Genomic DNA, 15109 nt, shown 5'->3' with positions numbered 1-15109 from the left:
CGAAATAATCTAAATAAATAATTTAGTGGTTTTATCAACAACATGGAATACATTAACTGGAGCGTGAGTGGTTACATTTTAATATCAATAAGTTGTCATAACTGTGTGAAGATGAAAATATTTACCATAAATTTTTTCCAGATTTATTTTCTGGATGTAAGAAATTTTCAGGATGAGCTGATTTATATTCCAATATGAAAACAACATTATTTGAAAAGAAAATGTATCGAAAATAATGACAAAGAAACATATAAAAAATGATAAAGGAATACATTTCACTATTTGCAAAAAATAACTTATTAAAAACAATTAGAGGACTATATTTATTTACAAAGAAACATACCAAAACAATTCTCCACAAGCCTTAAACATGTTAACCGCAGAATGTCAAAAAAATCGCAAGCCTGGCCACAATACTAAGATATTTAAACTTCCGATGGACAGATAAGATAGAGAAGTACCTATTAAGTCCAAGCTAATTGTTTTTTAGAAAATTATTTTAATTTGATAAAACACTTATTTTTACAGGTGTTTCACCACATGGTTTACCACAAAATATATGAAACAATATCTTAAACACATATTTCAAATTGTCTTATTAGAAAAAAATTAAGGGGAAATTTTTTTTTTGCCAATCAAAGGAAATCCACAAGCAATTAAATCATTAGCACATATCAGCTTTCAAATACCATGTACATAATTATTTCAATAGTACGTTAATCAAGCAGATAGTGAAAATGTGGGCTGATTTTCATCTACAGGCCTTTTAATGAATTATTATCAAATTTAATTTCACTTGTCCAGGATCTTATTATTTTCATTATCTTTTTGCATAAATTGTCTTATCAACATCAAAATAAATAACAAAAGTACTTATAAATATCTAATCAAACTATGTAATTTATGTGAATATTAAAACCTCCATATATTATAGATTATCCAATATATAATCCTTCACTAGATTATTCATCTATAATCTAATTTATTAGATTATTATGAAATTTTCAAGGCAGTTATAAATTTTCATGACCACTATTTAAATTTCTGATTAATTTTGAGTTTAGAAAAAAGCACTTTGGAATTTTAAAATTTTTGCCATTGGCATAAGACTATTTTAAGATAATTGAAATGTACTTGAGGGCGGGTCAAGATTTCAAGAAGCAAAAATCCTTGAATTTACTGTAATGATATTTTAAAAGAATGCGATTTTCAATGATATTTTTTGCTTGGAAGAAGTTTTGCATTTTCAAAGAATTTTGGTGATATTAAAGTAGCAAGTGTGCCAAAAACAGTCACTGGATAAATACATGTATATAACAAATCCTGATTTTTTTATTTTGTCTTTGACTATATATATGGTTGATTATATGAATGCAATCAAAAACCATTTTCATATATAGTAACGGGCAAAATCATTATAAATCATAGAAACCAGGAACAAAATATTAGAACTTTACCATATCCTATAATTTCCAGGTAAACAATCTAAGACGGAAAAATCTTTTATACTGATCAAACAAAAATCATGAAATGATAAACAATATCAGATTTATATTCTCTAATCTAACTGATACTATCACAGAAGGATTTCTAGTATGTACTTGATACATTCAGTATGGTTGTATTTATTACATTACCTCCTAGACAAGATATATTTATATGTTTACATGCAGGAACCAGTTAAACATAGTTTACTTTTGTTGTTCAAAAAAATTAAATTCCTCCTCAGTTGAAGAGATATGTATTGTTACAAAATTAGTGGGAGTATTTAAATAATCTGGTAAAAAGGAGAAATTAGCCATGAAGTAGCGTTATTACTGCTATGAATGCCGACTGTCTGCTTGCTAACATAGACAAACCGTGGGTTGGGCGTGGGTTGGTTATTTGTAAAGGACATTATTCTCGAGCGTAAACAGTATCAGCACTCAACAAATACTACACAATTATTTTAAAGGAAAAGAGCAACAGCACAAAATTTAACTGAAATGTCTTACAAATATTAAAGTAATATTAATTGAACAGAAATTTCATCCAAAGTTTAAAGTAATATTGCGTATAGATATATTGTAAATAAATATTGTTTTTTAATTTATGCTTCTATAACAGAGAACTTATCTATCTGATCCATCATGAGAAATCGTTGTCTAGTCTGACGATCTTTACTGCCCATTTTAAAACTCTTTGATTAGTTTAAATAAGAAATGTTTCTTAAAGTTATATGATGATAAATATATTTCTTTATTAAATAAGAATAATATTTTTTCCATCATTTCCATAAATGTTGGATGCAGTTGAATTATTAACATTTTGTGCATCAATTTTAATTTTGTTTGACGATCGAACTTCACTGTAATTTATAACAAAGTAACAGCTCAACTTTAAATTCAAACTGACATTTTTTTTCAAAATTGTAATATTACTATCTATGCAATATTTGATTTCAAACATATATATATAATTCAACCTTGGAAAGATTGACTTAGTTTGAAGAAATATGACAAAAGATTTGAGAAATTAAAGAAAAAATGAATTAATATTATTGTAAATCATTAGTAAACATTATAAATTACATAAACATGATAATCTTTCTTATTTTCTCTCTCTCTAAATTTCATTACAAATTTTTTATTGCTTAAAATAAATGATATTGTACAAATTTAGTTTTAGAGCTTTTAAAAAATAGTAAATAATTGTACTAACAAAAATATTTTCTAGTCTAAAACAAGTCATATTACATTATGAATTTCAGTTAAGAGAGTGTTATAGGCATATGAAAGAGGGTCAGGAAAATCAGAGGGAGGTTAAGGGGCATTAGGGACCGGGCAGAGGGGGGCAGAGGGCATCAGATGGAGGGGCTTAGGGGACAGCAGCAAGGGAAAGGTTATCGAGCAAGGGAAAGGTCATCATAAATTTCAGAGGTAGTAAATATATAATAGAGGTTCATAAGGGGTGAGGGCAGGGGGGGGGGGGGGGCAGGAGGGCAGGGGCAGAAGAGATGGTTGGGATAGAAGGATAGGGTAGGGTTGGTAAAGGTCGGAGTGCAATCAATGACAATGAGGGAGGAGATATCCAAAAATTTTGCTAGGAAGGGGCAGTTGGAATAGGAACATGTATATACTTTTTGCATGAATTTAATAAACTGAAAATTACTCACTTGCCAAAGACAGGATTGAGTTGTTTTGAGAGGTAGTTTTCCTTATCGTTGATGGTAGTTTGTCCGAGCCGGATAACCAAATAGGGGTCAGCCTTCCCGTTCATGTCCGCAGGGTGGAGATCATTCGCCTACAAAATGATTAATTCCTATCCTCAAAAATGTATTTATTTGGAATCTTGTTAATTTCCCATCATAATTCTCCATGTTTTAATGCTGGGTCCTTTTGATTTCCCCTAGAAACTCCTGTACCAACCTTTATGCCAGACAAACACTAACGACACTTTGTGTAAATATCTACCAAGGGTAATCAGGCGAATTATACATTTACGATTCCAATAATTTTATTCTTTGTTTCCATGGAAAGCAGACAAATAAATTCCAAAACAAATTTTTGTGGCTATAACCATGAGAAATTGTCAGAAGCCAATAAAATACAGCAATATTAACGACTGTACTCATTAGACTTTCCATTGGCAACAAAGCAGTTCCTACTAAAACAGCACGACTCTCAATCATGACTAGTTGATATTGAGTTCTTATTTCAGGTAATTTCTCCTTCAGTCTTCCTGACTGTTGCTTTGTAAACAAATGTTTTGATTTCCCGGAGATTTTTCTTGTCATTCATATAGAAAAATTCTAATTTTCCAAACCATTCTGCATCTTTTGTACACAGATGCTTTAATTTTATCCACATTTCTGCATCTCTCACACACAAATGTTTTCATTTCCTTGACAATAAACCTCTCTACTCAGACAATTTATAGAGATTTGATTTGATGTTTTTTTACAATCTCAAGTTAACCAAATATCACATGGAATGAATTGACTGGAGCTGTATGGTGTATATATGTTATATTAGCTGGTAATGGCTCATTCCACTCTATCTTCTGGTGGACCTGAGAAGTGATGTCGGCGGAATTCTACCCATATCTTCAAATTACTGTCATTTTATTTAAGGAGATCAGCTCAACACACTATCGTCATTAGAAACTTTTGCCAATTACAAAATTAGGAATAAAATCCGGAGGTGTAAAATTTGAAATGTACACCCCATAATGAGCGTTATACTGACGGCAGGCTACATGTGGTGTTTGAGGAGGGCTTATATGTACGATTATGTGTCCAGATTCACCACAAAGGTAGCAGAAGTTTGGAGTAAAAAAGGACAGATTGAGTGTTTTTACAGCTGACATAAGAGACACTTCAGTAAATATTGGGTAACCGGCAGGTGGTGGAACGTACCGAGTAGTGGAAGGGAGACAACCTCATCTGACATACCCCATCTATATAGTAATCAGTAACTTACTATAAAGTTGGCATGGTCAAAGGGACACAACTCTGATACTTTCAGTTGATCATGTTATTGATGTGTCAGCTGATCAAGTCAAATTTTGTTAAACTTATGATTGAACACAGAAAAAAAATTCCTTAAAACTTATTACTGTATTTCATTTGCATAAATTTGTGCAGTTTGCAATTATTTTTCTTTCCATTTCCAATAATTTTGTTTTCTTTCTATAAATGTATTTTGTGAGGTGGTAACTTGTGATGTCCCAATTCTTTGACTACTTACCTTAACGACATAAACTCTGACGAGGACTTTGATGGGGTCGTTGCCAGGGAGACCTTGAAATAACCCCAGTGAGGGGTCACCACCTGTCACTGTTGTGTCCTCAATGTCATCAGGGAGAGGAATTTTGTAGATCTTTAAGGATCCCTAAAACAGATGAAACGTAAAATTCAAATAATTTAGATCAAACAGGAAAATTCAGATTCAGATAACTTCAACTTTTTTTTTGCTTTTTCTTTTTAAGACAAGGATTTCTTCCCTGCAGTTAAGGCTAGTTTTAGAAAAGATTTACTTTTATAATTCTTAATTTTAAATACCATATTCGACCCAATTAGTGCCCATGTCCCTATAAATGCCCCTCCCGTTTTTTGAGGCCTCGATTTCAATTGCCCAGCATAAATAAAGACCAAAACTACACAAAACTGTCTAGATTTGCAATAATTATGTCTTATGTCTTTTTAAATGCCCTGGGCTTTATCGGGTTTTATCGGGTCAAATACGGTAAGTCTTATAATTCAGATGTAACGATGTCTTAATAATAGATTTTCACTTTTTCATTCACTATTTTAAATCATTCCTATTCTAGGCAATCTGGTAATTGTGTAATTGTAACAACTTATTATTGATATGATAATTATAAGGACTGACCTTGAACTTTCCGACCACTCGGCTTTCATCTGTATCCTCGTTTCCAGTCTTTTTGCCTCTGTATAACTCGAAGGTGTGAAGCCAATCCTTAAAATTACTGTAGTCGCTTAGGCTTTCTAACTCACATGGGTACACCTGAAGGTCAAGTATTAATTTTAGAAAGGTCATACAGGTCAGAGGCCAATGATGAAATAATAACCACATGAAAATAAAATAAAGATAACTATGCATTTACAAAAGCATTATCTAAAACAGACATTAGGCTGAAGAAAACAGATCAAGGGAAACAACTCCTTTGTAAATATTGACAATTAGATTTTCTTCCATCATTCACTTTTACTCAATAGTTATTGAAGTACCGTCACTTAAAATTATCTATTATAAATGAGCATTTATTCCAATAATAATTTCATTACAGGACAAAAATTTGACATATCATCCTAGTTTTACCCTGAAAAAAAATAAGACATACAAAAGAGTGACTTTAAATAGATACTGTAGCTTTTATGAGTTCACACAGATTCTAAATATCAAAACAAACATCTAGCATGCAAATCTATTAATTGCAATCATACATACCGGAAAGTTTTTAAACATTATAGCTTATATCTCAATTTAAAGAAACAACAAAATTCATTCATGAAATTTCATCACAATTGACAGATTGTATTACAAATTATTTGATATTCAGTGTGATTTAACCTCCACCATATTTTAATCATGTGACAATATAATTAACCTCCACCATCTTTTTATCATGTGACAATATAATTAACCTCCACCATGTTTTTATCATGTGACAATATAATTAACCTCCACCATATTTTTATCATGTGACAATATAATTAACCTCCACCATCTTTTTATCATGTGACAATATAATTAACCTCCACCATATTTTTATCATGTGACAATATAATTAACCTCCACCATCTTTTTATCATGTGACAATATAATTAACCTCCACCATATTTTTATCATGTAACAGCATTTTACCTTCAGTAAAGAACATTTTGGCAATTCCTCTTTATTATTTATCTCTTCGTCATCATTATCTGACTGAAAGGCTTTGTTGATGAATGATCCCAAACTGGATGATAATATTCCTGATGAAATAGTCTAAACAAAAACAATAAATACATGCAAACCTAGAAAAAAGAATGGATATGGATGGCATGCAGTGCATTTTGATAATACAACGAAGAAAGGCAACATGTTTTGGTGAAATGATTTCCATAATTTTGTTTAATGAATTTAAAATGTATCTGTTTTCATTCATTTTCAGGTTAAAATAATCTCACCATTTGATTACCTATCAGTCTTACTGTACCAAATACAATTGCCCTTCACTGCAGTATCACAAAAGTGAAAAGACAAGAACATAGTTTGTGTAATATCAAAACAGAACATATAAGATGTACAATAACAAAAAGCATACAACATAATGATAGAAGTGCAAACCTACAGTCATCTAGAAATCTTTGCCCTACCCTGGACAGACATGGTGGGATGGGATTAGGGCTGGCAGTTACAGAGATTGTTACTATGATAGCACTCTTTAAAAAGAAATACCAGTTTAGATTTAACTTCAATTGTTTTCATTAATGGTAATCAACTATTGAAAGTAAAAGAAAATTACTGTTAGCTGAAGGAACTTTTACACTTTCCAAAAGGTGGAAATCTTGGTTATGGGAGAAGTACTTGAGGGTAATATAGTTCAAAATCTTGGTTATGGGAGAAGTACTTGAGGGTAATATAGTTCAAAATCTTGAAACATGATACATACAAGAGATCCTAGAGGGATCTTGGTGCCTACCAAAGAATGATCTATGTTTGACAATAGAAAGAAGGATCTTTTCTCTGCTTTTCAAACTTTTTCAAACATACTACATATGAAATTTAAGACAGATCACTTCATTACTTTCTGAGAAACAGCGGTGAAATGCAATATGGCGGCCCATTGGCCATCTTGTTGTTCGATCAGTCCTAAAGGATCCCTTAAGTACTTTCTGAGAAATAGCGGTAACAAACTCTAACTATCAAAATCAAAGATGGCTGACAAGTGGCCATCTCGTTGACCGATCAGTCCCAAAATGCAATATGCACAACCAGGGCCCTAGGGGAACCTACATATGCAATTTGAGACAGATCCCTTCAGTACTTTCTGAGAAATAGTGGTAACAAACTTAAACTATCAAAATCCAAGATGGCCGCTGGTTGGCGATCAGTCCAAAAATGCAAAATGCACAACAAGGGCCCTAGGGGAACTTCCATGTGAAATTTTAGAAAGATCCCTTTAGTACTTTCTGAGAAATAGCGGTAACAAACTTTAACTATCAAAATCCAAGATGGCCTGGCAGCCATCTTATTGACTGATCGATCCGAAAATGCAATATGCACAACTAGGGCCCTTGGGGCTCCTACATATGAAATTTGAAAAAAGAACTTTCTGAGAAATAGGTGTAACAAGCATTGTTAACGGACGGACGGATGACGGACCACGGACGAAATGTGATTTGAATAGCCATCTGATGATGGTAGGCTAATAATTCAGACACATGAACAAATTGTAATGATTAAGTGATCATAAAAAGATGCGTCTTAACCTGAGAACACGATGTCTATTGTCACAGACAATCCCGAGTTACCTGACAGGTTCGCCGTCGCTATATAAAGTGGGATAATTTTTGTTACTGACAAGATTTTCTTATTCACAATGTGAAATGAGCTGTTTTTTTACACTTTATTTTAGCTGGTAGCACATTATATGAGACATGGATAAAGATTAATTCTCTATTTTCAAAAAAAAAAAAAAAAAAAAAAAATACAATATACTTCCTAAAAGATTCTATTCAACATTTCTAAGGCAACTTTGAAAATAATGGGGACAAATATTATTTATTCTTTCACAAATAAAATGCTATCATTTGGCATAGTAACAACAATATGTTCTAATGAAATACTCGGTAGATTTAAAAATCAAACATATAATATAATAAAACAACAACATTGTTTCTATTTTCTACAGAACACAATATCTACAACAACATATATGTGGAGTGCTGATTCTGTCCTTGCATACTAAAGCTATCTACCCATGATGCATACTGGAATTATCTACCTCTGATAAATACTTGAGTTATCTACCCCTGATGCATACTAGAGCTATCTACTCCTGATTCATACAGGAATAATCTACCCCTGATGCATACTAGAGTTATCTACTCCTGATGCATACTAGAGTTATCTAACGCTGATGCGAACTGGAATTATCTTCCTTTGATGCATACTTGAGTTATCTACCCCTGATGCATACTAGTGTTATCTACTCCTGATTCATACAGGAATCATCTACCCCTGATTCATACAGGAATTATCTACCCCTGATGCATACTGGAATTATCTACCCTTGATGCATACTCGAGTTATCTACCCCTGATGCATACTGGAATTATCTACCCCTGATGCATACTTGAGTTATCTACCCCTGATGCATACTAGAGTTATCTACTCCTGATTCATCCAGAAATTATCTACCCCTGATTCATACAGGAATTATCTACCCCTGATACATACTGGAATTATCTACCCTTGATGCATACTCGAGTTATCTACCCCTGAATGTAGATATTTATCGGTTCATCATTAGTTAAGTACCAAAATGATGACATTTCTTTACTGAAAAAATCTGATGTAATGCTTTGACATTACAATCAATACCTACCCACAAGAGCAGATAACTGTAATATGTAAATACAGAACAGTGCAAGCAGACGACACACATGGTCTAAAGACATATATCAAAAAGCTTGTACCTTGAGCTGCGCTGTAGAATTTGTTGCTTTCTCTTTCTTTCTCTGAGATTTTGGCGACAACTTTGAGGCGAGACTTGAACCTTTTGATTTCTTCTCTCCCTTGCTGTCCTGTTTTTCCATTTTTTTCAAAGCAGCTTCAAATTTTTTGGCCTCTTTTGCATTGAAGTCCGGATCTTCTTAACAAAAAATGTCTCAGAAATTAATGTCATCATTTAATTTTTTAACAAAGAACTGATAAAATTTGAGATAATAACAAATAATGTAAATTTATAATTGTCAAATTGATTAGTTTAATTTTTACTTTTGCTGTTTTGTTTGTCTTTTCTAGTTTTATTCTGTTATCCTTTTTTTTTGTAATTTTTATTAAAATTTACATGTTTCAAGTTGTTGAATCTGATTTTTAAGAAAACTAACAGTAATCTAAACTGATGTTGTTGTAGTTAACAGTTAGAATTATCAACTCATTAACATACAATGTTGTATGAGAAAACATGACAGAAAGAGAGAGTCATTCATCATTGGCATTATAAACAATGAATAATGAGGATTTGGCATCTTATAAACCAGGATACAAACAATTAATTCATAGTATTACTGAAGTTTAATTATCTATTGAAACAGTTATATTATATTATATTGTAGTTATCACTTACACCAAAATTACATGTACACATTTAAACTGTAATTCATAAAATAAAATTTGGCTACCTTCTTCGTGACCTGTATCTTGTCCATTGGGAATGGCGCCGTAATTGTGGCCGTTACCCTGACTGTTTTGTACTGTCTGTTGTTGAGACGATACTTCCTCTTTATTGTCAAGGTCAAGTGGGTCAACCCCATCGGCCCGAGCACGGTCATGCTCCTGGAATATACCAGCAACAACGTAATTACAGATGTCCTGACCTATTTATAGATGACCTTATTTGACTATGACCTCTTTTCCAGTTTTAAACTCATCTATACCGTTAGAAATCTACACACACAATTTTAATGTTGCTCTTCTTAATGGAATCTACACGCGGAATTTCAATGCTGCTATGACTAGTCTAAAACTCAAATCGTTAAGCAGTAAGCTAAAATGAACAAAAAACGTGTGATAAATCTATTTGGATTCAACTTTGATATAAAAATTATGAATTTAACTTCTATTTTCCGATGAAGCAAATCTAATTAATTTATTATAGATATTTCAGAAAATAATGATTAAATATTGAAAACTAACAGCAATGAAAAGAAAAAAAATATATGTATAAAACATGTGCTAGGTAGCAAGCTGGAGTTGTGTCCCTTGGGAAGTGACAAAGCAAGTGCAGATAGAATAAAGATCTGTAAGCAACTGAAGCCAAGGTTAAATATAAATACACCCTTAAGTCATTTAAAAAAAATGTTTAAAAGAGAACACCATGAAAACAAGAACAGCATATCTCAAAGTAAAATGTATTTCTTTAAAATTGCTTATTTCACCGAATATTGAATAATTCCAATAATTCAATTTTATAAATAGGTGTAGTTGTAATAATGTGCACACCTGATTTTGTAACGATATATTTGAAGCATTGCAGATATATATTGGTTAAATGCTTACTAATTATCAATGAAGCACCAAAATATATGGGCAATAAATGAAAAAATCTTCAATATTGTGATTTACTCATATATATGAAACAAAATATCTAATAGTTTCAACCAAATTCTACTAGCATTGCTCACAACAAATACCGTTGACAATGGACAACAAAGATGAAGATTACTGTGATGTGTTATGGAATGTAATTTGATGATTGCTGTGCAAAAAATATGATGTGAAATTTAATGACAATGGCTTGTGAAATATAACCCCCTTTAATGACATAATTTCAAAATATTAGAAATTAAATATCAACTACTGCTCATATATAGCGCTATCTTATATGGTTATATATATAGCGCCACCTAATGGTCATATACAGCACCACCTATTGGTCATATACAGCACCACCTATTTGACCATATACAGCACCACCTATTGGTGATTTGATACAGCACCACCTATTGATCATAATACAGCACCACCTATTGGTCATATACAGCACCACCTATTGATCATATACCTATTGACCATATCACACCATTCACCCTATTGGTCATATACAGCGTCACCTATTGACCATATACAGCACCACCTATTGGTGATATACAGCACCACCCATTGATCATATACAGCACCACCTATTGGTCATATACAGCGTCACCTATTGGTCATATACTGCATCACCTATTGGTCATATACAGCGTCACCTATTGGTCATATACAGCACCATCTATTGATCATATACAGCACTATCTTTTGGTCATACACAGTGCAACCTATTGATCATATGCAGCGCCACCTATTGGTCATATGCAGCGCCACCTATTGACCATATACAGTACTATCTATTGGTCATATACAGTGCAACTTATTGGTCATATACAGCACCATCTATTGATCATATACAGCACTATCTTTTGGTCATACACAGTGCAACCTATTGATCATATGCAGCGCCACCTATTGGTCATATACAGCACCACCTATTGGTCATATACAGTGCCACCTATTGGTCATATACAGTGCCACCTATTGGTCATATACAGTGCCGACTATTGTTCATATACAGCACCACCTATTGATCATATACAGCACTATCTTTTGGTCATACACAGTGCAACCTATTGATCATATGCAGCGCCACCTATTGGTCATATGCAGCGCCACCTATTGACCATATACAGTACTATCTATTGGTCATATACAGTGCAACTTATTAGTCATATACAGCACTATTTTTTGGTCATACACAGTGCAACCTATTGATAATATGCAGCGCCACCTATTGGTCATATACAGTGCCACCTATTGGTCATATACAGTGCCACCTATTGGTCATATACAGTGCCACCTATTGGTCATATACAGTGCCACCTATTGGTCATATACAGTGGTACCTCTTGGTCATATACAGCTCCACCATTTGGTCATATACAGCACCACCTATTGATCATATACAGCACCACCTATTGGTCATATACAGTGCCACCTATTGGTCATATACAGTGCCACCTATTGGTCATATACAGTACAGTGCCACCTTTTGGTCATTTACAGTGCCACCTATTGGTCATATACAGTGCCACCTATTGGTCATATACAGCACCACCTATTGGTCATATACAGTGCCACCTATTGGTCATATACAGTGCCACCTATTGGTCATATACAGTGCCACCTATTGGTCATATACAGTGCCACCTATTGGTCATATACAGTGCCACCTATTGGTCATATACAGTGCCACCTATTGGTCATATACAGTGCCACCTATTGGTCATATACAGTGCCACCTATTGGTCATATACAGTGCCACCTATTGGTCATATACAGTGCCACCTATTGGTCATATACAGTGCCACCTATTGGTCATATACAGTGCCACCTATTGGTCATATACAGTGGTACCTCTTGGTCATATACAGCTCCACCATTTGGTCATATACAGCACCACCTATTGATCATATACAGCACCACCTATTGGTCATATACAGTGCCACCTATTGGTCATATACAGTGCCGACTATTGGTCATATACAGTGGTACCTCTTGGTCATATACAGCTCCACCATTTGGTCATATACAGCACCACCTATTGATCATATACAGCGCCACCTATTGGTCATATACAGTGCCACCTATTGGTCATATACAGTGCCACCTATTGGTCATATACAGTGCCACCTATTGGTCATATACAGTGGTACCTCTTGGTCATATACAGCTCCACCATTTGGTCATATACAGCACCACCTATTGATCATATACAGCACCACCTATTGGTCATATACAGTGCCATCTATTGGTAATATACAGTGCCACCTTTTGGTCATATACAGTGCCACCTATTGGTCATATACAGTGCCACCTATTGGTCATATACAGCACCACCTATTGGTCATATACAGTGCCACCTATTGGTCATATACAGTGCCACCTATTGGTCATATACAGTGCCACCTATTGGTCATATACAGTGCCACCTATTGGTCATATACAGCACCACCTATTGGTCATATACAGTGGTACCTCTTGGTCATATACAGCTCCACCATTTGGTCATATACAGCACCACCTATTGGTCATATACAGTGCCACCTATTGGTCATATACAGTGCCACCTATTGGTCATATACAGTGCCACCTATTGGTCATATACAGCACCACCTATTGGTCATATACAGTGCCACCTATTGGTCATATACAGTGCCACCTATTGGTCATATACAGCACCACCTATTGGTCATATACAGCACCACCTATTGGTCATATACAGTGCCACCTTTTGGTCATATACAGTGCCACCTATTGGTCATATAAAGCTCCACATACTGGTCATATACAGTGCCACCTATTGGTCATATACAGCGCCACCTATTGGTCATATACAGCACCACCTATTGGTCATATACAGCACCACCTATTGATCATATACAGCACCACCTATTGGTCATATACAGCGTCACCTATTGACCATATACAGCACCACCTATTGGTCATATACAGTGTCACCTATTGGTCATATACAGTGTCACCTATTGGTCATATACAGCACCACCTATTGGTCATATACAGCACCACCTATTGGTCATATACAGCGTCACCTATTGATCATATACAGCACCACCTATTGGTCATATACAGCACCACCTATTGACCATATACAGCACCACCTATTGGTCATATACAGCGTCACCTATTGATCATATACAGCACCACCTATTGGTCATATACAGTGTCACCTATTGGTCATATACATTGTCACCTATTGATCATATACAGCACCACCTATTGGTCATATACAGTGTCACCTATTGGTCATATACATTGTCACCTATTGATCATATACAGTACCACCTATTGGTCATATATCCTTGGTCGATAATTTTTCTTTGGTCAATAAAAACATACATCGACCTTATCAAAATGCTATAATTGTATAACGCCACTTAATGGTCCTATGAAGTATGAAACCTATTAGTAAAAGTAGTGTCAATTATTGATCAAATACAGCGCACTTATTAGATACATATTACACCAGCCATTTATTATAATACAGTGCTACCAGTTATATTCAACGCCAGTATATTGAGTATAGCTGTGTGTTCCATTTGTAGATACAACTGGTACGAACCCGTTGTATCTGTAATCGAACGCGCTGTACCAGCCGAACCGACCGGTAGAAGTGGTTCGTTTTCAGAAGCGTACTACTTGTATCCAAGATGGCAGACCAAAGATTCTTCATTTTTCACCGGAATTTTATCTTTGTTGAAAACAAGGCAGAGCGTATTTATATCCAATAAAATTACATGGATCGTTTATTTCAATGTGTGCTGAAACTATCCAGGTATTATTATTTTTATATCCATTATCATTTTTTTTAAAACAGAAAAGACTTAGCTTTTATATTTGAAGCGTATCTTTCATATGGGTGCCGCCATCATGGAAAAATCCAAACGCATTCCATTTGGCAGTGCCGTATCACTTTCGTGCAACTGGTATGAATCCGCAAATGGAACGCACAGTAAGTAAACGTAGCTCATCAAGGGGAGATAATCAGAAATATTATAGATAAAGATAATAAATAAATATTGATCACTACAAATGTAGGACGAAATCAATTTTAGAAATGAAAATATTTCTTTCCTTGTTAAAAAAACTCTTGGTGAAAAGGAGAAGGATAAGAAAAAGCTTCAGATATTTGAGAGTAGCAGTTGGACAAGTCCCTACTAACTCTAGCAGTTTAATTTGAGAAGATTAAGAAAAATGAAAAGAGCCTTGAAGAATTCCCAATTCCATCAGAAATAGAGAGATTACTTTTCTCTTACATTTACTTTTTTTCTTGGCTTTTT

General features: G+C 34.1%; 1 protein-coding gene across 16 annotated transcripts in view; it reads right to left on the bottom strand.

The window, feature by feature from the left end:
* The window catches only part of LOC138325400 (otoferlin-like), a 118336-nt gene that overhangs the window by 46717 nt on the left and 56510 nt on the right, over positions 1-15109 (bottom strand). For 12 of the 16 annotated variants that reach the window (XM_069271034.1, XM_069271045.1, XM_069271047.1 and 9 more), the window contains 7 exons: positions 15086-15109; positions 9896-10049; positions 9188-9363; positions 6369-6491; positions 5373-5507; positions 4728-4871; positions 3155-3282 (listed from right to left, as the gene is read on the bottom strand). In XM_069271034.1, the coding sequence (XP_069127135.1) occupies positions 3155-3282; positions 4728-4871; positions 5373-5507; positions 6369-6491; positions 9188-9363; positions 9896-10049; positions 15086-15109 (884 nt within the window). The remainder of the gene's footprint in view (positions 1-3154; positions 3283-4727; positions 4872-5372; positions 5508-6368; positions 6492-9187; positions 9364-9895; positions 10050-15085) is intronic. The other 4 variants (XM_069271040.1, XM_069271042.1, XM_069271036.1 and 1 more) reach the window with 3 other exon arrangements.

This window comes from Argopecten irradians, chromosome 6, assembly GCF_041381155.1.
Source record: "Argopecten irradians isolate NY chromosome 6, Ai_NY, whole genome shotgun sequence".
Taxonomy (NCBI): Eukaryota; Metazoa; Mollusca; class Bivalvia; order Pectinida; family Pectinidae; genus Argopecten; species Argopecten irradians.
Note: the sequence above shows the minus strand (reverse complement) of the source record. Positions and strands in the feature narration are given on the sequence as shown.